The 26,508-nt window shown below is 33.8% G+C and overlaps 1 protein-coding gene across 1 annotated transcript in view; it reads left to right on the top strand.

The window, feature by feature from the left end:
- LOC145259305 (uncharacterized) overlaps positions 1-20,181 on the top strand; it is a 43,974-nt gene extending 23,793 nt beyond the window's left edge. The window contains exons 4-7 of the mRNA XM_080117190.1: positions 12,604-12,639; positions 14,459-14,497; positions 16,404-16,489; positions 18,901-20,181. Of these exons, the coding sequence (XP_079973316.1) occupies positions 12,604-12,639; positions 14,459-14,497; positions 16,404-16,489; positions 18,901-18,998 (259 nt within the window). The 3' untranslated portion in view covers positions 18,999-20,181. The remainder of the gene's footprint in view (positions 1-12,603; positions 12,640-14,458; positions 14,498-16,403; positions 16,490-18,900) is intronic.
- Positions 20,182-26,508: the final 6,327 nt, after the last annotated feature.

The following is a 26,508-nucleotide window of genomic DNA, read 5'->3' as shown; positions in this document are numbered from 1 at the left end:
GTGCAGCTACTGCCTTGTTCAGAAGAGTTATTGAAATGCAACGAGGTCCGTTTCACGTACTTAAAACGATTTTGTTAACCCGTGAATAAAACTGAATGAAAGAGAAAATTATTAGTAATGGAATACGCCCATGAGTGTGGGCGAATAAAAAAAAAAGTTTAGAAAGTCCATGGTGTGTTAAGTAAATGTCCCCTTAGTAGGCTCGTAATGTCTCTTTTGTGGGAAAGAGGTTGCAGGGAAGAGAAAAGGGCATCACCTACTAGCTTTCGAAGCTGGTTTTGAACTTTATCAAGGCAAGATAAGCCGAACCAAGCAGCTCCTGATCAGATATGGCAGCAGTACTCCATTTTAGGACATACTTGTCTCTTAAATAGATAGAGGATTGCATCAGCAGTGAGATACCTTCTGGAGCGGTAGAATGATCCAACCATTCTCGAGTGATATTGGCAACAGATTTGATGTATGTGTTCCATTTCAGATCAGGAGTGAAGGTCAGTCCCAGGAGCCTGTCAAGACACCGTGCTTCTCCAAAACGAGAGCTATTCATTGCAATTGAGGGTTGATTTTTTTTTTTTTTTTTTTTTTTTACATTTTTACCCCAAACAAGACAAATTGCCACTTTGGTGTAGGGGGCTACTATCAGGGGAAACAACTACTGGGGTACTATGTAGGGATTTGGGCAGCAAGATGTTGATTCACGTTGCATTTGAACTTCTGCATGTCAGTACAGTTGGGGAAGCAGTGATCTGGAATGGAATTCCAGAGTCTAGCGGTTCTGGGGAAGAAACTACTGGAGTAGAAAGATCTTTTACATCTAGGGATCTCTACAGTGTAGATGTGTGATTTTGCAGCTTGTCGGGTCTGTCGAGGGTGTTCACGTCGTGGGGGCACAAGTGCTTGCAGTTCATCAGAGCATTCACCATTAAAATACTTGTAGAACAGGCAGAGGGATGCAACGTTTCGTCGATGGGACAGAGGCTGAAGCTTTGATGCCAGTTTAGGGCCTATCAGATTTGCGACTCTCTTTTGAACCTTGTCAAGGAGCGAGAGACTAGTAGCCGATGCACCAGCCCAAATATGACAGCAATACTCCATACATGGGCGAATCTGTAAGGTGATGGACTAGAGCATGGTTAATTAAGGTCTCAAATATTTTGTCAGAAAGTGGGAGGAGGCTAATGGGGCGATAATTTAATGGGTCAGTTCTTTAGCCAGAATTCTTGAATACTGGTACCACAGAAGCAGTTTTCCAACAGCCCGGAAAGCAAGATTCATTAAGGCATTTGTTGTAGAGTTTGGAGAGAACTGGAGCTACTTCAGCTGAGCACTTTTTTAATAGCACAGCTGGGATGAGATCGGGTCCACATGCTTTTGAAGTGTCAAGGTTTTTTATGATAGCATGCACCTGATCAGGGGTGATTTTCAGGTCGTCTAGCGTGGCGTCTGTCCGCATAGGAAATTCAGATAGGGAGTGGTTGGAAGGGTCCAGTGTGGAGTTTGAGGCAAACCGACTGGCAAGCATGGTAGCCTTTTCGGTTGCTGAGCAAACAACCTCGTGATTGTTGGTTAGTGGGGGAATTGTTGATTGCCCATTATTTACTACACTGTTGTAGATTTTCCAGAAGTCACGAGTTCCTAGTTTTTGTGCTTCAATGCGTTTTTTAGTGGTTTCCGTAAATTCTCTCTTAGCTGTCGCTATTTCTTTCTTAACGTTACTTCTAGCTTCTATGTACTTCTGTCTGTTTGAACTGAACTTATGTCGATTAAATCTGAGTATACATGCTGCCTTTGAGCAATGGCAGTTGCGCAAGTTGAAGTAAACCATTGGGGAGAGTGAGGCTTGCTATAGAATTTCCGCATGGGAACATGCGCTTCGATTGCAGTTTTGAACCATTCAGTGGTCTCGTTTGCACACTGTTCAGCAGGAAGAGAAAAAATATTTCCCCATAGGGCATCTCTAATAAGATCTCTGGTGGCTTCCCAGTCAGCCTTTTTATAATATCTCGTTGTTTTGAGCACTGGCTCTTCAGTTTTGGCTCTAGAGTTTAGGGCGATTTCAACCATTATCACTGCATGATCAGTGTTCTCAAGTGGGCTGTCGGCTTTCGTTATACAATCATCAAGAACTGTGGTCAAAAACAGATCTAAAAGTGATGCGTGTTGTTCTTCCTGGTCAAGGAAACGGGTTGGGAAAGTAACAATTTGTGATAGGGAGTGAGATATAGAGAAGCTATGAGTTGTGCTGCCTGCTGCATCTGTGTAAGTAGATAATCCAAGCCAGTTTTTGTGATGGACATTAAAGTCACCAAATACATGTACTTGGGCGCTAGTGTCGAGGGAGAGTGCTGTGTCTATGCTGTCAGAGACTTTGTTTATTATGGTGCAGTCCTGGGTCGAGGGAGAGCGGTAGAGAAAGTAAAAGTAGCTAACGTTGTGTTGCATAATTAGTCTAAAGCACATAAAGGCTTGATCATCCGTTTCTAGGGTTGTTTCTCTAGTCAAGGGAAGGGTATTACGAATGTAAACTCCAAGTCCGTGCATGTGTCTGTCAGAGTCCTTACGGCAGAGTGGGAGATATCCAGGCATGTTAAAGTAGTTAGAGGGGATGGAGGAGTGTAGGTTAGTGCTAAGATATCCGGGGTATTTGTTAGGAGAAATGCTTCAACATCAACTAAATTAGTTCTAAGCCCATGGATATTTGTGAATGCAAGCCTCAAGGGAGGAGGCAAGTTGGATTTGTTTGACCCTAAGCCTGGTTTAAGCTTATTTTTAGATTGTACTGTCATCATATTTTTTAACGAGTTTCAGTTAGGTAAGGGGGAGCTGAACAGGAGATTATGCAGAGTATCACACATGCATCACAAGTAGACCATCAGCTGACCCTCCATCAACTAGGACTGTGGCCTCAGGAAAGCCCACCGGGGATGAGTGCAGGGTCCCTTTCCATGCGCAACATGGCACTACAAACATTCCGATATTATACAACTGTTGATGGAGCAGCCGCTCTAAGTGCTACCAAAGAGTTAGGGCACCTGTACTACCAGTCGGAAACAGCAGCCAGTAACTGTCAATTCGGTACCCTCAACCCATCAGAGGAAGGTCAACCCAATCTAATTGCTCAGGCATATATGGTACTCAAGCATTCTCAAGTGCCCAGTTTTAGGGGTGGGGTGTGTAGGGAGTGGGGAAACGGCGTTCATTGCCCTAGACAAGAAACAAGATCGACCACTGGGTGATTCTGTCGAATCACTGTGATAGTGTCTCTGCGCCTGACTAATAGGCAAAGAAGGAGTATGGAAGCCGGGCGATAGACAGAACCTATCTACTCCTTAAGCAATTTAGGTTTGCAAATCGGTAATTTGTTTGAGTCACCAGCTCTAGGGAGATTGTCATCCAAGACTGAAGAGGCCTCCCTCCCCTTTGGTTTAATTTCAGAGTTTTCCTTCTCCTAGACGGATGATCTGGAAAGATCTACTGGGTCCGTCAGCACTGAGAGGGTTAGCTGCGCGCCTAAGTTCTAATCCAGGTATTTCTGTGGCCCCGCGTGGTTAGTTAATGTTACTGGGTTAGTTTGTAGAGGTTATATATCTGCTGAGTAGTTACACTCCTCAAAGTGAATTAGGGACATTGCTATTTCATTGTTACTGAATAAAGGAGTTGAGTAGAGCTCATGCAGTGTAAGCAACTATAATTGTAAGAAGGCTTGTTAGAAAGGATGGGGATCAAAGCGATTATGATGAAAAGAGAGAAACTTGGATTTAGCTGCATTAAAATAGCCAGGCACCTTTTTCCCCCACTGCACCACGTGCTTTCAGGAGAGAGAATTAAAAACATTTTTATAACTGAATAACCCGATTAAATCTGAAACTCCTTTTAGCATAGATATGTCAAATTCACATTCCCCTGCTGATTGAACTTATACACACTAGTATGCTTAAGATTTAGGGCGACCATCACACGCGCATATGGATACTATTCTTTCTAGTCTTTCATTACCTCCATCTTGATATTTACCCTCCCCCATCATTTCCCAATTCATTCCTATATCGAACACAGACTCAAATCCGCACCCCTACTGGGTCTTATTTACATACAACCAAATCATATTTTTCCCAACATTTGAAGGAACCTCCTGATATTAACTCCCTGTGACGAGAAACACCTGATATTTTTATTGCAAACTTTGCTTTCGTATAAGCTGTATCACCTGAAGAAATCTCTAGCTACTAGTAACTAGCTGACCGAAACATGCTTATGACTGTGTAGCAATATATTACTGCTTTAATTAAAAACAAATTAAGAGTGCATATATGTGTGTGTGTGTGTGTGTGTGTGTGTGTGTGTGTGTGTGTGTGTGTGTCTATATATATATAAAAGCGAAAATGTATGTGTATGTATGTTTGCTTTTTGTGTATATCCAAGAAAGTCTTTTTTCAGAGAAGCGCTTGGTCAGCTCGCAACTTCTTAAAACTTTTTATATCACATATAAATCATAATATCTCCGAGTTTACAACGGAGCTCGCCTGTCTATTTAATTTGCTCCACTTTGGGAAAATAAATATTTAACAGTTGTCGGTCGCTGCGTGTGGATTAGGCTTTTTCCTATAATAAAAGCGACACTAATTCTGGCGGTATTTTTCCGGCTATCGCCGGAAATGTCCAAAAGCAATCAGCTTTGATTAATGTGGAAATATTTTCTTTATATCAGATAATTGCTATTCAAATTGGACCCCCCCCTCCAACATCTTGGGAAAATAAAAACAAAAACCCCGCAGTCAGAGTTGACCTCATTAAGTCATTAAAACGTGCAACTCCCATATCTAAGTAATTAAATAAATTCAAACGTGTTTCCGTTAGTATCTCGCGGTGACCCAATTGTTACCCTTGCACGTTATTTTTTTTCACACTTTAATTTCCAACTTCACCTCAAGGGTTCGGGTTCGATCCTCATACTCACCTACCAAAAGTTTTTTTTATTTTAACACCCCACCCCGGAGTTTTGATTTACCCAAAACCACACACACATCAAAACACCCGGGCAACGCCGGGTAACCCCCGCTAGTCTATATACATATAAAAACGAAAATGTGTGTATGCATGTTCGCCTTTTGTGTATGTCCAAGAAAGGCTTTTTTCAGAGAAGCGCTCGGTCGGCACACAACTTCTTAAAACTTTTTATATCACATATAAATCATAATATCTCCGAGTTAACAACGGATCTCGCCTATCTATTTAATTTGTATCACTTCGGGAAGATAAATATTCAACGGTTTTCGCTCGCTGCATGTGGATTAGGCTTTTTCCTATAATAAAAGCGACACTAATTCTGGCGGTATTTTTCCGGTCACGATCGCCGAAATGTCCGAAAGCAATCAACTTTGATCAATGTGGAAATATCAGACAACAATTGCTATTCAATTTGGACAAGTGGAGCTGGTCCCCACCCCCAACATCTTTGGAAAATAAAAATAAAAACTCCGAAGTTAAAGTTGACCTTATTAAGACATTAAAACGTGCACTTGCAAATTCTAAGTAATTAAATAAATTCAAACGTGTTTCTGTTAGAATGTCGCGATGGCCCAATTGTTAACGTTGCATTTTTTTTTTTTTTTTACACTTTAATTTCCAAATTTGCCTCAAGGGTTCGGGTTCGATCCTAATACTCACCTACCAAAACTTTTTTATTTTAACCCCCCCCCCACACCGGAGTTTTGATTTACCTCCAAACACCCGGGCAACGCCGGGTACCCCCCGCTAGTATATATTAAAACTCAAATCGTCTTGCATGGACGTTGAAAACGTGTATCCGGTCTACAACTTCAAGTTTAAACAATTTTGTGCATGCGTAATTAAATAAAAACAAAACCATGAACGCTTTCTCTTAATCGACATTTTTTTCGCATTCAAAATATTCAAATAAAAACAAACCTAAATCCCTTCTGCTTTTTTCATCGGCATTACACGAATTTTATTTCTATTTTTCATTAGAAGTTGGAATCGTTTTCAAGCAACTAATTTTTAGTTAAAAGAAAAAGGCAAAGTTAATTACCAATAGTTAAACTAACAACTAAAGATTTGCCTTTTAAAACTTGAGTTATTATCCACTTTGATCTCATGTTGTAAACGTTCATTGCAAGTTGGAATCGTTTTCAAACAATTATTTTTTATTTAAAAGAAACAATAATTCGAATTCAATCCGAGATTCTTCAGGAAATGGCACAAAGGTTTTAGTATGATTTTTTTTTAAATAAAAAAGAACTTTCTGTTAATTTAATATTTTTTTTTAACAATTTAAAACTTCTTTAATTCATTTTTTCATACTACAATTCGAGATGCTAAAATAAACGCAAAACGTTTACCATTATAAAAACATGCCAAAAAATCTAGTATTTGGAACAGATTAATTAAAGTGTTTGCATGGAAAAACGTTCAAACATCAGCTTTTTTTGTTTGTTTGTTTGTTTCTTTGGCATTTTTACAGTTTAGTCAAGACATTAAAAAAATGAAAATATCGAAAAAAGTTTAAATTGTATGTATCCGTTATGGAACGAAGTTCTCTGAAAAAAAATTTCACTTAATTTCATCTAGTAGTTTTTTTTTGTTTTTGTTTTTTTACAGCGGAAAAATCCGTTTTTATGAGAGCGCGTTGAAGGCAGCCATCTTGGATTTAAAAAAAAATTGTTTGAATTTTAGAAATTCCAAAGGGAGATAACTCCAGTTAAAGCGCTAACACCCCTCCCCATCTTAATACTAGCTTTTCTTCCTAAAAATATATATATAAATACTTGATGAAATTAAGTGAAATTTTTTTTCGGAAAATTTCGTGCCATAACGGATGCATATAATTTAAACTTTTTTCGATATTTTGATTTTTTAATGTCTTGACTAAACTGTACCAAGTACCGTTTCTTTTAAATAAAAAATAAAATGATTCGAAGTATAACTAAGTGAAAAAGTTTTAAACTGTTTTAAAAATATAAAAATGGAAGAACAACTAAATAATTAAATGAAAAAAAAAGATAAATAAAAAAAAATTTATTATTAAAGAATCGTACCAAAACCTTTCGTCGAACTTAACTTGTTTATTTAATAAATATTACTTTTCACTCTGCAATTTGCGTCGCATACTTTTCCAGAGAATTTATTGTGAAGCCCAATAATCAACTTATTTTTTTTAATACAAATTAAAATAAGTTTTTTTTTCATATGAACTAATAATAATTTAAAAAAAACATACTGTGGCCCAAAAGGGTGCTCACTGTACGCTAATGTCGTAGTAAAATAGTTATCTACCACAGATCAGTGACGCCATATCCAACAGCGCTGGTAAAAATTATAGCCATTGACTTGTGATAAGTGCTTTCATTAAGAGTCGTACTTCTTTGTTTACAAAGTCATCCGGCGGAAGTGACGTCAGACAAAATTTAAGTTACGGATGACAAACACTATATATGATGTAGATTTTTTTAAGTAAATATAAAAATAGAAACTTCGGATCTCCTAACTGCATTCTCAGCAATCACTGCCATCCGTAGTTGTTGTCGTCTCACCACATTTTGACCAATTAACCTCTGGAACGCTTTGGGTGGGATTGAAACCGCTATCTTCAGACAATGTTCATCTGGAACTGTAGAGATTCAACGTCTCTATTAACTGTGCCACGGGCCCCGAAGGGCGATCAAGGTTGGATTCTTTGATCTTATAAATCCACGTTTATTTATTATCTGATCTTCCATAGTCGGGTCCGTACCGATTAGTATATATATTATTCCTTAATTGGGATTCATTTTTGAGATTACTTACTACTAGTCTCATCTTTATGACGAAGGCCAGAGGAATTAGTTGGCCGAAACGTTGTGAATAAACAATCCAATAAAAAGATGAAAAACAACAACTAATAAAGATGAGACTAGTAGTCCGAAATAAAAATAAAATAATATATATAATGCTCATCTCAAAAATGAATTCCAATTAAGGAATAATATATATATATATATATATATATATATATATATATATATATATATATATATATATATATATATATATATATATATATATATATAAATAGAAGTTTTCGTAAATTTTTACTTGGTTTCCACCTTAAAATTTTCCTTTAAAATGACGACCTTTAAATGTTTTCAGGTATGCTGAAAACGAATATCGCATTTAAATTTTCCGCGAATAAATAGTTATCAGGATATTAAGAAATGTAATGCTTTATGTTAAAAGTGGTGGGCATTGTTGTATGCATAAGTGCGCATAGTTTTACCATAATTAAGATACTCACTATTCCATAGCTAACCATAGCATATACTTACCCAACGGTTCATGGGTAGTCTAGTATATATATATATATATATATATATATATATATATATATATATATATATATATATATATATACTAGCAGTTCAACCCAGCTTTGCTCGGGCCCTATAAATTGTTCTATTTTAAACTTGGAAAAAAATACCACAAAAACGTATGGAATATATCAGTCTGCTTTTGGACCATCTTGCATGAATTGTTCATCGGTTTTTGAGTGGCATTAGAGATTCAAGGAAAGCAGGGAGTCTGTGAAAGATGATGAGACGTGTGGGAAGAAGTAAGGAAATCAGAACACCAGAGTTGATTGGCCAAATAAAGAATTTCATGGATAAGGACCGTTGTGTGTCTATAAAGATGATAACTGCATAATTTGTTACCAGTGTTGAAACTTTACATATAATTATTCGCGAGGAACTGAAGATGTGGAAGATGTGCCCGAATGCACCAGTCCACAACATTGTCATAGACTATTTCACCAAGATGGGAAGAGGTGAAAGTCAGAAGGTGCAAGGTCAGGAGAGTAGGGAGGATGAGAAGAATTTCATAACCACACGCCTGTGCTTCTGATCTGGCGACATGCGAGTTGTGGACCAGAGCATTGTCCTGCAGGAGGCGGGTACCTTTGCTGATCTTGCCCCGACTCTTGATTTTAATAGCTTCCCTTAATTTCCTCAAAACTGAAGCATAATAGGCTCCTGTAATTGTGGTACCCTTTGCTAGGAAATCTGTCATCACTACCCCGTCCTGGTCCCAGAAGACTGTGAGCATGACCTTGTCAGCGGAGGGCTGCACCCTTGCCTTCTTTGGAGGTGGTGAGTCCAAGTGCTTCCACTGCATTGACTGGGCTTTGGTCTCTGGATCATAGTGATGGACCCAGGTTTCATCCTGTGTAATCAGTCTTTTGAAAAACTTTGACTCATCTTCTTGACACATCTCCAAATTCATCCTCGAGCACTCGACGCGTTCTCGCTTCTGGAATGGTGTGAGCAACCTGAGAATCCATCTGGCAGACACCTTATGCATATGCAAATGGTCATGAATGATAGTTTCCACAGACGCTGTACTAATCTTGACATCTTGGGCTATTTGGTGAATAGTAATGCGCCGATCTTCCAAAATGGCAGCCTCAACTTGATGGACGGATGCCTCATCAATGGCAGAAGGGGGGGGGGCGACCAGGTCTGGGAGCTTCTTCTACAGACTTCCGGCCATGTTTGAATTCACGATGCCAGCGTTTTACAAGGTCATATGATGGGGCATTATCACCATAAGTTTCTTTCATTTCATCAAAAGTCTCCTGTGGTGTGCGTCCTTTCAAATACAAAAACCGGATCACTGCTCGACATTCAACAGGCTCCATTTCACACCTGACTCAGTTCAAACACCTGTAAAACAGAAACCACAATTATTTTAGAGCTGTAATTTGCCACATAACCCGTAGAGATATAAATCATTGCACACACAAAATTTCAGCTAGATAAGACAGCTGAAAGTAGGTCAGAGGCATTACTTATTGCACGCCCTTCGTATGTCACAACCACTGTTATAATTTTATAAATTTCTGGTCATTTCATTATTATTTTATCATTTTCACGATTTTATTTCTATAATTATTTTTGTTACTATTTTCTTATTTGATTATTATCTTTTTTATTTTTATTATTATTATTATTATTATTATTATTATTATCGTTGTTGTTGTTAATGTAATTATCATTATTATTATTATTATTATTATTATTATTATTATTATCGTTGTTGTTGTTGTTAATGTAATTATTATTATTATCATTATTATTATTATTATTATTATTATTATTATTATTATTACTATTTCATTATTATTTTATTATATTTTTTACGATTTTATCATTATTTTTATAATAATTTTATTATAATTTTTGTTACTATTTTTATTATTTGATTATTATCTTTGTTATTTTAATATTATTATTATTATTATTATTATTATTGTTTCTATTATTATCATTATTATTATTATTATTATTATTATTATTATTGTTGTTTCTATTATTATTATCATTATTATTATTATTACTATTTCATAAATTAGTTTATTATATTTTTTGACGATTATGTCATCATCTTTGTAATTTTTTTATCATTATTTTTGTAATTATTATTATTCCTAATTATTTTATTATTTTTGCTATTTTTATTATTAGATTATCATTACTGTTTATTATTTTATTATATTTTCCTTATTTTATATTTGTTATTATTTAATCATCATATTTGATATTATTTGATCCTTATTTTATTATTTTTGCTACTATTTAAATATTATTTCATTACTATATTATTATTTTATTATTTTTATTTTATATTTTTCACTATTTTATCATTTTTTTTGTAATTCTTTTATTTATTTTGTTACTATTTAATAATTTTATTACAACGTGTTATTATTTTATTATTAGTTTATTATTTTTTATTATTTTTATTGTTATTTTATTATATTTTTTACTAATCATAATTTTTTTTACTGTTTTTATTTTTTATTATATGTGTTATTATTTTATTATTATTACTATTTTATTAATATTTTTGCACTATTTCATCATTATTTGTGTAATTATCTTCTCATTATTTTATTATTTTTGTCACTATTTTTACTATTTTAATATTATTTTTGTTTTTATTTTATTATTTTATTACTAATTTTAATTTATTTTGATTTACTATTATTTATCTTTGTTATTATTTTATTATTTTTTTAATATTACTATTTCATTATAATTTATTATATTTTAGTATTTTATTATTTTGTTATTTTTTTATTATTTTATTCATATCACCATTTCATTATGATTTTATTATTTATTATTTATTTATTATTTACTATATTATATTATAGTATTTTTCTGTTTTACTAATTTATTATTTTATTAATTTTACTATTTCATTATAATTTATTACATTTTTGTTATTAATTTTATTTTTATTTTATTATATTTTTCAATATTTTATCATTTTTATTGGTACTATTTTATTATTATTTTATTATTTTTGTTACTATTCAATTATATTATTCTAATCTTTGTTATTATTTTATTATTTTTATTTTATTTCATTATATTTTTTAGTAATTTATCATTATTTTCGTGACTATTTTTATTATTTGATTATTATCTTTGTTATTATTTTATTATTATAACTATTCCATTATTATGTTTTACTATTTTATTATTTTTTTTGTAATAATTAAGTCATTATTTTACTATTTATCTAATTATTTTATTATGTTATATTTTTATTATTTTTTATTATTTTATTAATATTACTATTTCATTATAATTCTATTTCGCTTTACTATTTTATTATTTTGTTTTTCTTTTAATATTTTTTTAATATTACTATTTCATTTTAATTTATTATATTTTACTATTTTTTTATATTTGTTATTATTTTATTATTTTTTTAATATTACTATTTCATGATAATTTTATTTTTTATTACTTTTAAAATTATTTTTTCCATTATGTTATTATATTTTTGGTTTCATTCTTTTTTTTTTACTATTTGTTATATTTTTCATTTTTTTTTTTTGTTGCTCTTATATTTCTTAATATATTTATTAATCATCTGTATTTTATTATTAATATCTTTATTATTGTTATCATAATAATGGGCAAGTGTATTCCAAAATTCATAATGATCGGTTCATTAGTTTATAAGTATCCACATTATTATCAACATCTATATTAATAGTCGATTATTTTATTATTATTTTATTATTATTATTTTTTTTGCTATTTATATTAATTGATTTTTTTTATTATTTTATTATTATTTTTATTATATTTTTTCGCTATTTTCTCAATATTTTCGTAATTATTTTATCATTATTTTTTATTCTTTACTTAATTATTTGATTATTATCTTTGTTATTATTTTATTATTTTATTCATATTGCTATTTCATTATAATTTTATTATATATTACGATTTGTTATTATGTTTTTGATTTTATTATTAGCTTATTATTTTTTTTAAATAATTTTTTCATGTTTTCTCTTTCTAAATATATTTATTAATAATAGTTGTATTGTAGTATTAGTATTTTTACAACTATTATCGTTATAATTAGCAGGTGTGTTTCAAAGTTCGTAATTATCGGTTCATTAGTTTATAAGTATCTACATTATTATCAACATCTATATTGATAGTCAATCAGTTTTAGCATTTAATTTAATTAAAAATTCATGCATTTTTGTATTTAAATGTTATGATCATTTTTTGTTGGATTTTTCAGTGAGGCATCTGTGTGCAGCCGTGACAGTTATTACTGGTAAGTATGACGTCTTTTGCTGTTTGTAAATGTTTGTGTAACATAGAATTGACATGCACATGCATGTAAAATATGGTCATCCTAAGGGAAAAATGAGATCACATTAGAGATGGGAATAACGTTCGAGATTACGTCAGAAGCGTGGATGACGTTCGAGAAGATGATCACTATTAATTATTATAACATGAATCATATTATTAATTATTAAATTATTTATTTTATTATTTATTATAACACATATTTCATTAATTATTCTATTATTACATATTCTACTTAAAATTAATAATAATTAATTTATTATTTATTAATTATATTATTAATTATTATAATATGTATATTATTATGTTATAAAGTAAATGTGTTAACTTTTTTATTCATTTTTATAAAGAAAAAATAGAATGTCATAACAATTTTTATAAGGAATATGCTCTATCATGACAATAGGCAGAGGAAACAGCTAAACAGAAATCGATCGAGATTTAATAAATTTAGGAAGAAGAAAATTCCTCATCGTTGCTGAACTCTTTAAAGGTTCAATCGAAACAGAAACCAGCGACAGATTCAAGACAAAAAAAAGATGAAATACTTCATAACAAATAATACCTTACCCGAAAGCCTATCTTTCAAACTCTTTGACATTTTCATTCACAAGTAACATGAATTGCAACAAATACATCGAGGACATTGCCAAGGCTGCTACAAAGAAGATAGGCTCCCTTTACTGTGCTAGAAAATTACTCACATTAATGAGTATTCAATACCTTTACAAAGCCACAATACACCCATACATGGAGTATTGTTGTCACGTCTAGGTTGGAGCATCTACCAATAGTCTCTCACTGTTAGACAGGGTCTAAAGAAGAATCTAAAATGTAATCCCGCACTGTTGACCAAGCTCCAACCTCTGTCCCATCACAGCAATGTTGCATCACTGTACCTGTTTTACAAGTACTTTAATGAAATATGTTCTGGTGAACTCATAGCACTTGTGTCTGCCGACGTATATACACCTGACTAATCTGACAAGCAGCATAATCCCACCCTTTCACTGTTGAAGTCCCGTCAATGCTGAAAAGCCTCCTGCTCTAATAGTTTATTTCCTTTTTTTTTTGGAAGCCACTCAGGGATAAGGGTTATTGCGTGTACAGTACGTTAGTATTGGAGATTTGATAAAGTGCCTTACTTAAGGAGGCGGTTCATCAGGAATGAATTTTTTTACATTGGACTTGAAGACATCTAGATTATAGTCAGGTGGGAAGCAGGCAACCGGAACAGAGTTCCACAGGCGTGCACTTCTAAGAAAGAAGCTTTGTTCATGGAATCTACGTTTTGATTTTGGCACAGATAAGGAGTGGGGAAAATTTTTGACCGTGGTTTCAGCTAGACGGGTGTTTATCATGAAAGATTGGCGAGGGGGGACTAGAGATTGGAGCTCAGACGAGCACCTGCCATGGTAGTAACGATAAAACAAAGACAGGCTCGCAACGTCTCTCCTGGAGGAGAGAGGTTGCAGAGAAGAGAAAAGGGCATCACCCACTAGGCCACGAAGCCTATTTTGTACTCTGTCAAGGCAGGATAGGCTGTTTTTAGCAGCTCATGCCCAGATGTGGCAGCAGTACTCCATCTTTGGACGTACTTAAATGTTTTATCGCAAGCAATTTGCGGAAATTTTCTCATTCCTTAAAAGAAAATTGTGTGCCGTTGTCCGAAACACATCCAAGCTGACAACAGTAAGCTGAATAATCCAAATGATAAATCCTTAGAAAACTTTGAAACATCTTGTAAGATATTAAACAGATTTATTTCTCTTATATTTCAGCCAAAACAGAGAGTGCTATGCACAGATAGAAGCATGCAAGTAAGTATATTTGCTTGAGTTCACACCTATGCACACACACGTGCACATACACGCACATGCACACACATACGCACACATACATACACACACAAATGCACACACACATACACACGCACACACGCACGCATGTACATGCGAACACAGACATGCATGCACACATACGTGCACACGCATACACACGTACACATACATGTACACACACACGTGCACACACATGCACATGCATACACACACACACACACACACACACAGGCATACACATAACACATATATATTATAGAATATCTCTACTATTATATAAAAGGAACTTTGTGTGTCTGTGTATTTGTGTGTTTGTGAGTTCGTTCTCTATGGACTCAAAAACGCCTGGGCCGATTTTTATTAAATTTCATACAACTTTATGTGCCTGCTATTGTTCTTTGATAGGTTTTGTGTCGGGAGGTCTTCGATAAGTATCAATAATCAATAATCGAAATAATCCGATGAAAGAACGAACAGACGATTTTGACCAAAGTTTTATCACCGCACAAGCAGAAGGGCCCAATATACAAAATCAACAGTAGGTTCTCTACAGTGCAATGTTGACTACAATATATTGTGAATGTACTCACTGCGAGACGCATATATATATATATATATCATTATATTACATATATATTTTTAAGATTGGATTTTTTCTATTTTTGATACTTATCGGATGAATTTCTGTACAAAACATATCTAAGAACACTGCCAGACATATTAATTAGCTTTGTGTGAAATTTGTAAAAGATTGGTTCAGCCGTTTCGGAACCTATGAGAAAGGAACACACACGCTCGCGCGCACGCACACACACACACGCGCACGCGCACACGCGCACACGCGCACACACATACACACACACGCACGCACACACGCACGCACACACGCACGCACACACGCACACGTGCACGCACACACGCTCTCACGCACACACACTCACATTCACACACACACACACACGCGCACACACGCACACACACGCACACAAGTTCACACGCACACACACACATACACACACACACGCACACGCATGCACAAACACGATCACACACGCGCACACACACACATACACACGCCCACGCACACGTACACACACATACACACAAAATCACTTTTATATAATTGGAGAGGTAGAGATGAACATAATTAAAGCATTAATTAAATAAATTAAATAAAGAATTTAACAAAGAAAACCTATTAAGATATTAAAAACTCTACACGGTTAAGGGGAACAATTAATATATTAAAAAAAAAAAGATAACTTTGCCCGGGATTGAGTGATGATTAATGACTGTTTCAGACTCCCATATTTTTTATTGTCATCGAAATCGATGAAATAGCCCATTTTTCAATCAAATCAATTGATTACCTGCTGTAATTGAGGACCCATCACGGTGCACGTGGATGAAGCTTCATATGCCTCTCGCAGTAACTACGTTCACAATATGTATTTAAGATTGCGCATAGAATTCTCAGAATTAATCTAGTTTCTCAGACAACGCCGGGACTCAAGTCAGCTAGTCAAATGTAAAACAGTTGCCTTTCATTGCATCAATAAAATTTAAGTTTCTATATATACAAAAAATTAGTTACTTACAAGAGGGACCATGTGAAGGTTGCCAACATCACAAGTGAAAGCATTCCTGCAGAATGAACTAGATTTGCACTTGGAACACTCAGGCTGTCAGTTTATGCCGTTAACCACTTGGGTATCATCACTTCTTAATAACAAAGTTAGATTTGTTTTCAGCTATTTCAAAGTTAAAAAATAAGGTAAGCTTTTTAAGGATTTCTTCTTTTCTAGGGGGAGGAGCTTACAATCTTATTATATTGAAGATTTGGTGTCTGTTTTTATTTTGAGTCTTTTTTTTTTTTTTATTTCAGGAGTACATTATCTGTTTTGGACAGTTGTAGCCGCAGCCACTCATGTCCTAATTCTTTCGATTTCAAATTTGCCGTAGAACAAGGCTGTAAGTAATTGACTGTGCAAATGTTTATCTCCTTTCCGGTTCTTTAGAAAATGTGGTCGTATAAATATACATTAGTGAAGGGACAATTCCAAACTTTTTCCCGTTTCCGATACGATTACCGATTCTGTACTAAATTTCCGATTCCAATACAATTACCGATTCTGATTCTTTATAAATCTCTGAATATTTAACTATAGAGTTGTTTATTTCTTCTTAACTACCGTAAAAAATATGTTAAATGTGCATATAATTTCTAAAACGTAAAAACAGTTGTAGGGGATTGTTATAAGGGACATAACCGGATACGAAACAAGATATAAAAGAGCTTTTTTTGTTTTCTTTTTTTTTTACACAGTGATCACCACTTATCAAGGCCCGGAAGCCACTCAGGGATAAGGGTTATTGCAAGTACATTACGTTAGTGTGGAGATTTGACGAAGTGTCTACCTAAGGGGGCGGTTCATTAGGAATTTGTTAACGTTGGACTTAAAGACATCCAAGTTGTAGTCCGGTGGGAAGCAGGCAGACGGAACAGAGTTCCACAGGCGTGCAGTTCTAAGAAAGAAGCTTTGTTCATGGAATCCGCGTTTTGATTTTAGGCACAGATATAGAGTGGGGGGAATTTTTCACAGTGGATTCAGCTAGACGGGTGTTTTTCGTGAAAGATTGGCGCGGGGGGGACCAGAGATTGGAGTTCTACCATTTTAAGGTGGGAGTGTCTTGTTTTGTAGTCTCGCATCGGACTCTAGTGTCAGAAATTTAATTTCCTTCCTTCTTATCTCTTTTCTTCTTTCCTTCCTTTTCTTTTCTTTTTTTTTTTTTTCGTGTTGCATTAAGCTGCTGCTGTTGACTTAAGATCACGCCATCCGTCATGACGTTCGATTGGCTAAGAGGTTTTACCGCCTTTTTTTTTTTTGACAAGAAATTGCAGAGCAAACAACTCGTTTCAGACGAGAATTGATGCACGCAACATGTCGTTACGAATGTCTCGAGGAACTCAGACAATGCCAGTCTTTAAAATGGAAATTCATTTCATTATTCAGATGAACGAATAATGAAGGTATGCTGGAGTATTCAAGGAAGATGCTCCGAAAAGGAGACCAAGCAGAGGTTCCTTGGTAATGCGAAGAGAAAGAGAAAATCGATCTTTTTCAAGTTAGAATCTGATCGTGGAAAGCTACGTGCGGCAATTTAAATATCATCTACGAAGCTGTCGAGATGAAAGCTGAATTATGGTCGTCGTGGCCTTATAAAGGATACATACCTACTGAATAGTTTTTTGCAGACTAAGGATTTTACCTAATCAGTGCTTGTACTCGGATTAATTCCTTCGTCGAAAATGAACGTTGACAGAGTTAAAGGATTGAGGGTGAAGGAATCATTATTTTTAGCCAATTTTTCGATACTTGTTGTCCGAAGGGTTGAGCTTTACAATGATATCGCTCTCGTGGAAATCTGTCGCCACTGTCGAAAGTTGTAGGCATACATACATGATGACATAATGATGATGATTGCAACATCTTGTCAGACGAGTGCCACTCCCTCAGACATTTAAAATCTATGAGCCCAAATGCCTGGGGGAGTATCTATACAAAGATGATGTTACAGAGTCTTAGCTTTGTACGACAGCTAAGTCTCTCTCTCGGTTCAAAATGTTGAGATCCAGCAACAAGCAAGAGCAAGATAGCCAGCAACAAATTAGACTGCAGACCAGCTTAATGCGGGTACTGGTCTCCCGCTTTATGGTTTTTTAAATCAGAGATTTGCTTCTCCTAGAAAGGTTGCCTTCACCACGGCTTACGGGAGCCCTACCCACCCCAATACACATATACACACACACATTTATACACGGTGCTAGTTGGCCGATGACCCAGAAAAACATTTCATTCGCCCTTTGGAAGGAGGCATACACACATACATACATACATACATACATACATACATTTAAACAGACAGGTGAGATTTATATTATAGATGAAGTTTAACCTAATCCATGAGTTTGGGAACTGTTCCAACTTCCCCTCCTCTTCCTAAAAAAAATATGTATTTGATTCCCGAGTTCAACAAGATATATCTGAAGAAAGTCAGAGGTTACATCGATTGAAACATTGTGAAAATAAAACAAAAGAAAATATTAAATAAAAGTTTCGTTTGAAATTCAATGCAGATTCCCGAGTTCGACAGAAAGGTGCCAAGTATACCTGAAGAAGAATGTCGGAGGTTACATAGTCTGAAACGTTGTGAAAATACAACTCCAGACGAGAACATTAGTTCGAATAATCCAAATAATACGCTTTTTATAAACTTGTGTTTCCTTTTATTGAATATGCAAGTGTTCTGTTATTGCATATTTTTTCAGTTTGAATTAAAACTCAAGAAATGAATATTTATCTTTGCTCGTTTTTTTTCAGGTTTAATGACAGCTGCTTCTAGTGTACCTCGACTGACTGTTTTCGGAGGCTTTTCTGCAATCACTGTCAGTTTGCTCAGTTACTTCTCCAAAGAGTAAAACAAGCGACTTCCAACCTGCAAAACGAAACAACGATTACCGGAATAACAACTGAAGCAAATATTACTTGACAAAGTTTTTTTCGTTGAAGTTTCTAAAAAAAATGATTTTTTTTTACAATCACTCCACCATAAAAAAGAAATCTGTATTATCTTTTTTTATAACACAATTTTGCTGATTAATTAATAAATCTAACATGTAAGGTTATAAACATTTTCAAAGTCATGCCAAAATAGCAATACCTCTGACATATCGATACTTGATTCAAACTAGCCTATTTTTTTGTTTTTCTGTTATTGACAAGAATATATTATTTTGCATCGATTTCTATCTGAAAATGCTTATTTCGGATAAGAAAACATTTAGAGTTGATAAATAATAATAAAATACATCTTCTTGATTAGAAAATATGTATCAAGGTCACATATCAAGTTGATATGTCAATTTTCAATATCAAGTTGACATATTAATTTGACTTATCAAATTGCACTAAAAGTTGACATATTAAACTGACTTATCAATTTGCAGCATAAAGTTGACATATGAAGTTGCACTAAAATTGACATATGAAGTTGCAATATGAAGTTGATATATCAAATTAACATATCAAGTTGCACTAAAAGTTGACATATGAAGTTGCACTAAAAGTTGACATATTAAATTAACTTATCAATTTGCAATATAAAGTTGACATATGAAGTTGAAATATTAAGTGGCATCAAAAGTTGACATTAAATTAACTTATCAATTTGCAATATAAAGTTTAACATATGAAATTGAAATATTAAGTGGCATCAAAAGTTGACATTAAATTAACTTATCAATTGGCAATATAAAGTTCACATATTAATAATTAAGTGGCATTAAAAAGTTGACATTAAATTAACTTTGCAATATAAAGTTGACATATGAAGTTGAAATATCAAGTGGCATCAAAAGTTGACATATTAAATTGACATATCAAGTTGCACTAGAAGTTGACATATAAAGTTGACATATTAAATTACAATATCAAGTTGAAATGTACAAGTCAATTGCTAAATCCAGTTGGCATAGAAAGTTTACTAATATTTAACTCTAAATGTAAAACTTGCTTTTAAATTTCTATCTTGACTATTTTTTTTACATTACTTTCTTCAACTTTTTGCTCATGTTAATAAAAAGAATATTTTGCAAGTCAAAATGGCGTTTTCTGTCGTATTTGTGTGTTGATTATTGAAAACTAAAATATCATCTCAATGTCCATTTAAACGTTTGATTTCTATAGTGAAGCTTCAGTTTTATGTGTAAGTCTAATATAAAATCGCCCACTGTTCGAATTCAACATCAAAATATAATTTGATATGGCAACAACAATAATAAACAGGCATGAAAATTGAAGACAATGTATAATATAATGCCTTCCACATCCAAAATATAGTATCCGGGAACACTTTGGGGATCGTCTCATCTGTAAAAGGTGTTATCCTGAATGTGCTAAATTCATTAGAATTTAATCACCATTCCAGATTTTACTTTTTGGTATATATATATATATATAAGATAAAATTAAAAGCCAAGAACAATGCGAGATTTTTTTTTTATATAGAGTAAAATTAAATGCAAACAAAAGAAAAAAATTTCTTTTTTTTTTGTTGTTGTTTGTTTTTTCTTTTTGACACAAATTTTAACTCTAAACAACAGTAATTTGTTTTTTCTCTATTGTATTCAATGGTGTTGTAAATTTATTTCTTTTGTTTGCATTTAATTTTACTCTATATAAAAAAAAAAATCTCGCATTGTTCTTGGCTTTTAATTTTATCTTATAATTTTCTTCAACAATGCTTCAAGCAAACTACAACCTACTTATATATATATATATATATATATATATATATATATATATATATATATATATATATATATATATATATATATATATATATATATATGTCAGTACCGTCAGGGAAGCAGGAAATTGGGAGGGAATTCCAAAGTCTACCAGTCCTATGGAAGAAACTATTAGAGTAGAAAGTTTTCTTACATCTGGGGATTTCTACTGTGTAGGGGTGGGATTTTGCTGCTTGTCGGGTTTGTTGGAGGTATTTATGTTGACCATTCAGTTTGTATTTTATTTTATTTTTTTTTTTTTTTCATTCACCCCCAAACAAGACACGAGTTACAATTCCGAGGTATTTCAAATAAAGTTGTCAGTAACTGTTTGCATCCTCACTTACAAGCATTCCAAAACGTTCATTTTCAAATATTAATGGATGGTCATTTGTAGATATAGAAGTATTACATTAGTCATCAGATCAGTTATCGGAAAAAGTTGTTTGCATAGTCAAAAAAGTAAAATAAAACCATTTTCAATGCAGACCTGAGGCATTGTTAAATGCTAAATATTTCCCTAGAATATGAATTAGCATGCAGCCTAATATATAATTCAGAAATCCAGAAATGGAGAATCTGTTTTATCATTGTGTTGTTTTTACCTCAAACAATCCAATATGACTGAATCTTATGTCTCTCGTATCTTAATATTTTGTGTCAGGCTTCAAAAAATTGAACACTCACAAGTATTTTTCCATGTGTACACACGCTTCAAAAATTCAATTTTATTATTACTTTTATAAAAACTTGAGAATTTAATACAGGGTGACCCCCCCACCACCAAAAAAAAACGGGCCCCAACTCTAATTAGGCCCCGTTTCTTAGTGTTTTATCTGAATGAAATGAAACTTTGGTCATAACAAGTTTATTATATTCGAAACATCACATCAAAACATTAGGGTCTTTGTCCTTTTTTTCTCTGTTGACCGTAAAATGCTCAGAAAAACAATTGAATGTCCTCTGTTTTTTGGGGGGGGTCACCCTGTATTATTACTCTCCGGTACATATTCTTTATTAATTCCAATTTATTTAGGTTTCATAACTGACAAAATTACAAACTATTGTGCTGTCACACACACACACCCACACACACACACACACACACACACACACACACACACACACACACACACTCACACACACACTCACACACACACACACACTCACACACACACTCACACACACACACACACACACACACACACACACATTTGCACAAAAAAATATGTTTTTCCAGCAATGACGTAATTTCAAATACGCCCACACGTTTTTCTCACAACAACAAAATTTAAATGGACATATTTCTGGTGGACGTAGTTGAAGACAGTACCACATGACACAAGCGACTAATGAGAAAATTTAGAAGATTGTCTTTTTAACGCTTTTCCAAAAAACCAAATACCAGCAGCAGCAATCTTGTGCTGGAGCCGATTCAAAAAGTATTTAAACGCAACAAACGTTCTTTCTTCACTTTTTTCCCCCTTCTTTCTTTTTCTCTTCTCACTCCAACATGACACGAGAACATGCCTCTCGTTTTCATCTCATCGTTGTTTCCAAATCTGTCAAAACCATAATTACACACGCCACGCGAGCACCCAAAAATCACATTTATGCACACATGCACCCATTCTGTATATTTTTCTATAAGAATTAATAACAATGGACTACTTTCCTCATGGGACTTTTGAATAAGGCGAACTTTGCCAGTTAAAACACAAACCTTGAAATAAGGACATTGTTTTCAAACAAAACTTTCACCTTCTAATCTTATTGATTCAACGAAAGACTTTCATCTAACATGACCTTTCCACAAAGGATTTTTCAATATTTCAAGATTTTGGAAGAAACGGGGATATTCACAATTGACTTGATAACACTAAATAAAACATTATCTGAACACTTACTGAATTAAAATAAAATTAATAAAAATTTTAATAACACAAAATAAAACATTTCTTAAGTTTATTTTTATCTATTAAATGTTCAGATGGCTGCAATGTCCTTGACTTGACAAAAACTTTAAAATAAGAAACAAAACAAAATGGTGTTAGAAACCCACTCAAAACTACTGATCTTAAATGGAACACATACATCAAATCTGTTGCCAAGGCTGCTGGAAAAATGGTGGGATCCTTCTATCGATCCAGTAGATGTCTTACTGCTGATGCAATTCTTTATCTATATAAGAGCCAGGTACGTTCAAGGATGGAATACTGTTGCCACATCTGGGCAGGAGCTGCTAGAAAGGACTTGTCCTGCCTTGATAGAGTTCAAAATAGACTTTGTAGCCTAGTAGGAGATGTCCTTTTCTCTTCCCTGCAACCTCTATCTCACAGAAGAGATGTAACGAGTTTGTCTCTGCTGTATCGTTTTTTCAAGGAAAGTGTTTGACTGAGATTCAATCTATGGTCCCCCCTCGCCAAACTTTCACAAGAAACACTCGTCTAGCTGAAAACTGTGGGAACATGATGAGAATTAGCAGCGAACCGGATGTTAACGCATCCACCATGAGAGACAAAATGAAAAATCGTCTTTTGCACATGGCTCCACGCATTTATGGCCTCAATATTTATAAAAGAATTAGGGGTGGGAAAGGATGCCATAGAGGTCACAACAAAGAATACATGAAATGAACAACGTTGGAAGTGTGTAGATTCTGACTCCATATAATTAAAGACAGACGAATATTGAAGGTTGAGAACCGATTTTATTTACTACCAACAATTTGTATTAGGAGAGGCAAAGTGTTCGTAGGATGGAATGTGATTTAACGAAGAATGGATTGCCCGATGGAGATATTTGACAGTTTGTATTACGGTGAAATGTTCGTAGAATGTTTGCAGGTATGTACAATTTAACAAGGAATGAATGTTCATAAACTGTTTGTAGGTATGTATGAATTGACAAGGAATGAATGTTCATAAAATGTAACTTATCTTTTGGACGATGGAGATGGTTAGGGTAGGCCGGTCATCCTGCTGTCGGTGATGTGTGTCCTGGCTTGTAACTGGAAAGTGGGTGACTTTTTCATCAACAGCTAGCAGCCCGGCGTCTTCGTCTTCTTTTTCTTCCTCTCTTCTTTGGTTTGTATGAATTAGGCAGTTTTTAGAATTGAAGGCGTTTGGCCCATAACATGAGAGCGTAATCGGCTTCAGTTCACTGGTGCCTTATTTCTTTTTCTTCTTCATTATGTCTCTTCAGGTTTGGTGACAGAATCCGTCCATACGTTCACTGGTGCAGCGGGGCGAGTTCTCTTCTCTTCATCTCTTTAGGTCGGGTGGGAGAATCTGTCCATGCGTTCACTGACGCAGCAGGGCGAATCTCCTCTTCCCTCCTTTTTGGTTCCCTCAAATCCCTCATTTTATAGTTGCAAACTGGCTCCCAGCGACTGTGATATTTGAGGTGTTTATTTTAGGCGCGGAGCTCTGCCATTGGTTGATAATTATTTTGTGGTTATCTTATTTTTTTCTTCCCAAGCAGAAGCGATGCGTGGAGCCATGTGCAAAAGACGATTTTTCATTTTGTCTCTCATGGTGGATACATTAACATCCGGTTCGCTGCTAATTCTCATCATGTTCCCACAAAACACTATTAATAATTCCCCCCCCCCACTCTTTATCTGTGCCTAAACCTAAACATAGATTCCATAAACAAAGCTTCTTTCTTAGAACTGCACGCCTGTGGAATTGTCTGTTTTCCTGCTTTCCAGCTAACTACAATTTGGTCGTCTTCACGTTTAACGTAAACAAGTTCTTGATGAGCCGTTCCACTTGTTAACAAATTTACCGAATTTCCATTACTAACGATTACTATATTGTCCAATTGACTACTGTACACTCTTTAACCCTTATCCTCGAGTGGCCTATTGGCCTTGATAAGTGGTGATGCCTATGAAAAAAAAAAATGCTACCGTCACATTTATTGGGTGGATTTCTACCACCATTTGTTTTGTTTCTTATTTTAAAGTGATTATCGAAACTTCAAAGATTTAAAGAAACCTCACGGCCATTTTTTCTTCTTTTTCTCTGGAAGCGTTTAATATTAATAATATTATATTACTTGTTTTTCGGACCGAATAAACATTAAAAACAATTAAAAAAAAAAAAAAATTATCCAGTTAGGTAGGAAAGTAACTTATCTTGCCTTTGATATCATTTATTTGTTATATATTTGCTTTTTGGCAACTTTTTCATACCTCTGTGGATTGTAATACAAATCCCAATTATACTTTATTTTATTGCGTTGTTCACTGTGATTGCTGTGATCGCGGAGTTGTAGATTAGTGACATAAAAAAAACAAAAATAAAAAAACAAAAAAAAAACGAAGCAATAAAATCAGGAAAAAAAGAGAGAATGAACTTAGGTTGTCTCCCTTTATTTAGTTTCGTTCATCGCCCGTTTATTAATACAGGTTGTTTCCCTTTCATTTGGAATATCAGTAAAAGTTACGCCCCTTGAGACTCGCTCTAAATTTTCGTTTTTGTCGTATTGCTAATTGCAATTTCAAATGTTAAACATTGTTTTTTTTTGTTTTTTTTGCGTTGACAAAGGAATAGTTCTACCTAATCTCAACTTTGTTCTTGTGATACTTAAAAATAGATAGTTTTGCTTTATCCTAATTTTTTACTTATCGTCTTAATAATATTTTAAAATCATGATTCCTTACTTCCTCTTAAATTTTCACAATATTTCTCCCCCCCCTCTCCACTTTTAACTTTGTATTTTGCAAAACTTAACGTAGAGAAGTTGCGATCTCTTTTATGTAGGGAGAGTGGCGAGAACTTTTCTCTGTTTGGTAAAATAGTCTATTTACTGATAATGCACGCAAAATTTGACTTGCATGCATGCTCAATGAGCTTGTTCACTTCTGTGATTAAATGCCTTAAAAAGAAATTGATACAACCCTGTTTTTATACAGCCTAAAGTGTCCATTGGCAAATAAAAAAAAAAGAAAAAAATGGCTGCTGCTTCTTTTTATATATTTGCGATGTTGCCATCTGATATGCAAACGAAATGCGTCCGTTTTTTTTGTTTGTTTTTTGTTTGTTTGTTTTTTTTTGTTTTTTTTTTGTTGTTTTTAATAAAAACCTATTTTTTTATTTTTTTATTTATTTATTTTTTTTTTTTTTTTCAGAGATTCGAATAGTTTGGAGTTGGATGTTAAGTAGCAAGTTTTGACCGCAGTGTGACGAATTTAACCTCAGAAATTGTTGCTTGAAAAGTGTAGAATAGTTAACACGTGACTATTTGACCACAACTTTGATTTGTATTGTCGTAAACGACAAGACCAAAAATGGCGACCAGTGAAAAAACATAGGAAATACATTAGATAATAAACATCTTTATATCATAAAAACTACTCGTCTGCGACAATTTTAAAGTAACATTCGCTCAAAACAGACCCAACTACCTCTAAAAATCAACTTTTTAAAGGTAAGTTTTTAGTTGGTACATTTTAGTTGGTAGTTTTTAATGAAAAAATATGATTTTCTAGTCAAAATGCAGTATTTTGACTAGAAAATAATAATTTCATTAAAAAAACAAAAACAAAAAAAAAACATAACAAACTTGTCAGTATTTGCACAAAAGAAAATCACGAAACTTTCGTTTCGCAACTTCCGGCGTTTTCCATATATCG

Source organism: Euprymna scolopes, chromosome 34 (genome assembly GCF_053919585.1).
Source record: "Euprymna scolopes isolate OS-2025 chromosome 34, ASM5391958v1, whole genome shotgun sequence".
NCBI lineage: Eukaryota > Metazoa > Mollusca > Cephalopoda > Sepiida > Sepiolidae > Euprymna > Euprymna scolopes.
The sequence above is the reverse complement of the archived record's forward strand: the minus strand, read 5'-3'. Positions and strand labels throughout refer to the sequence as shown.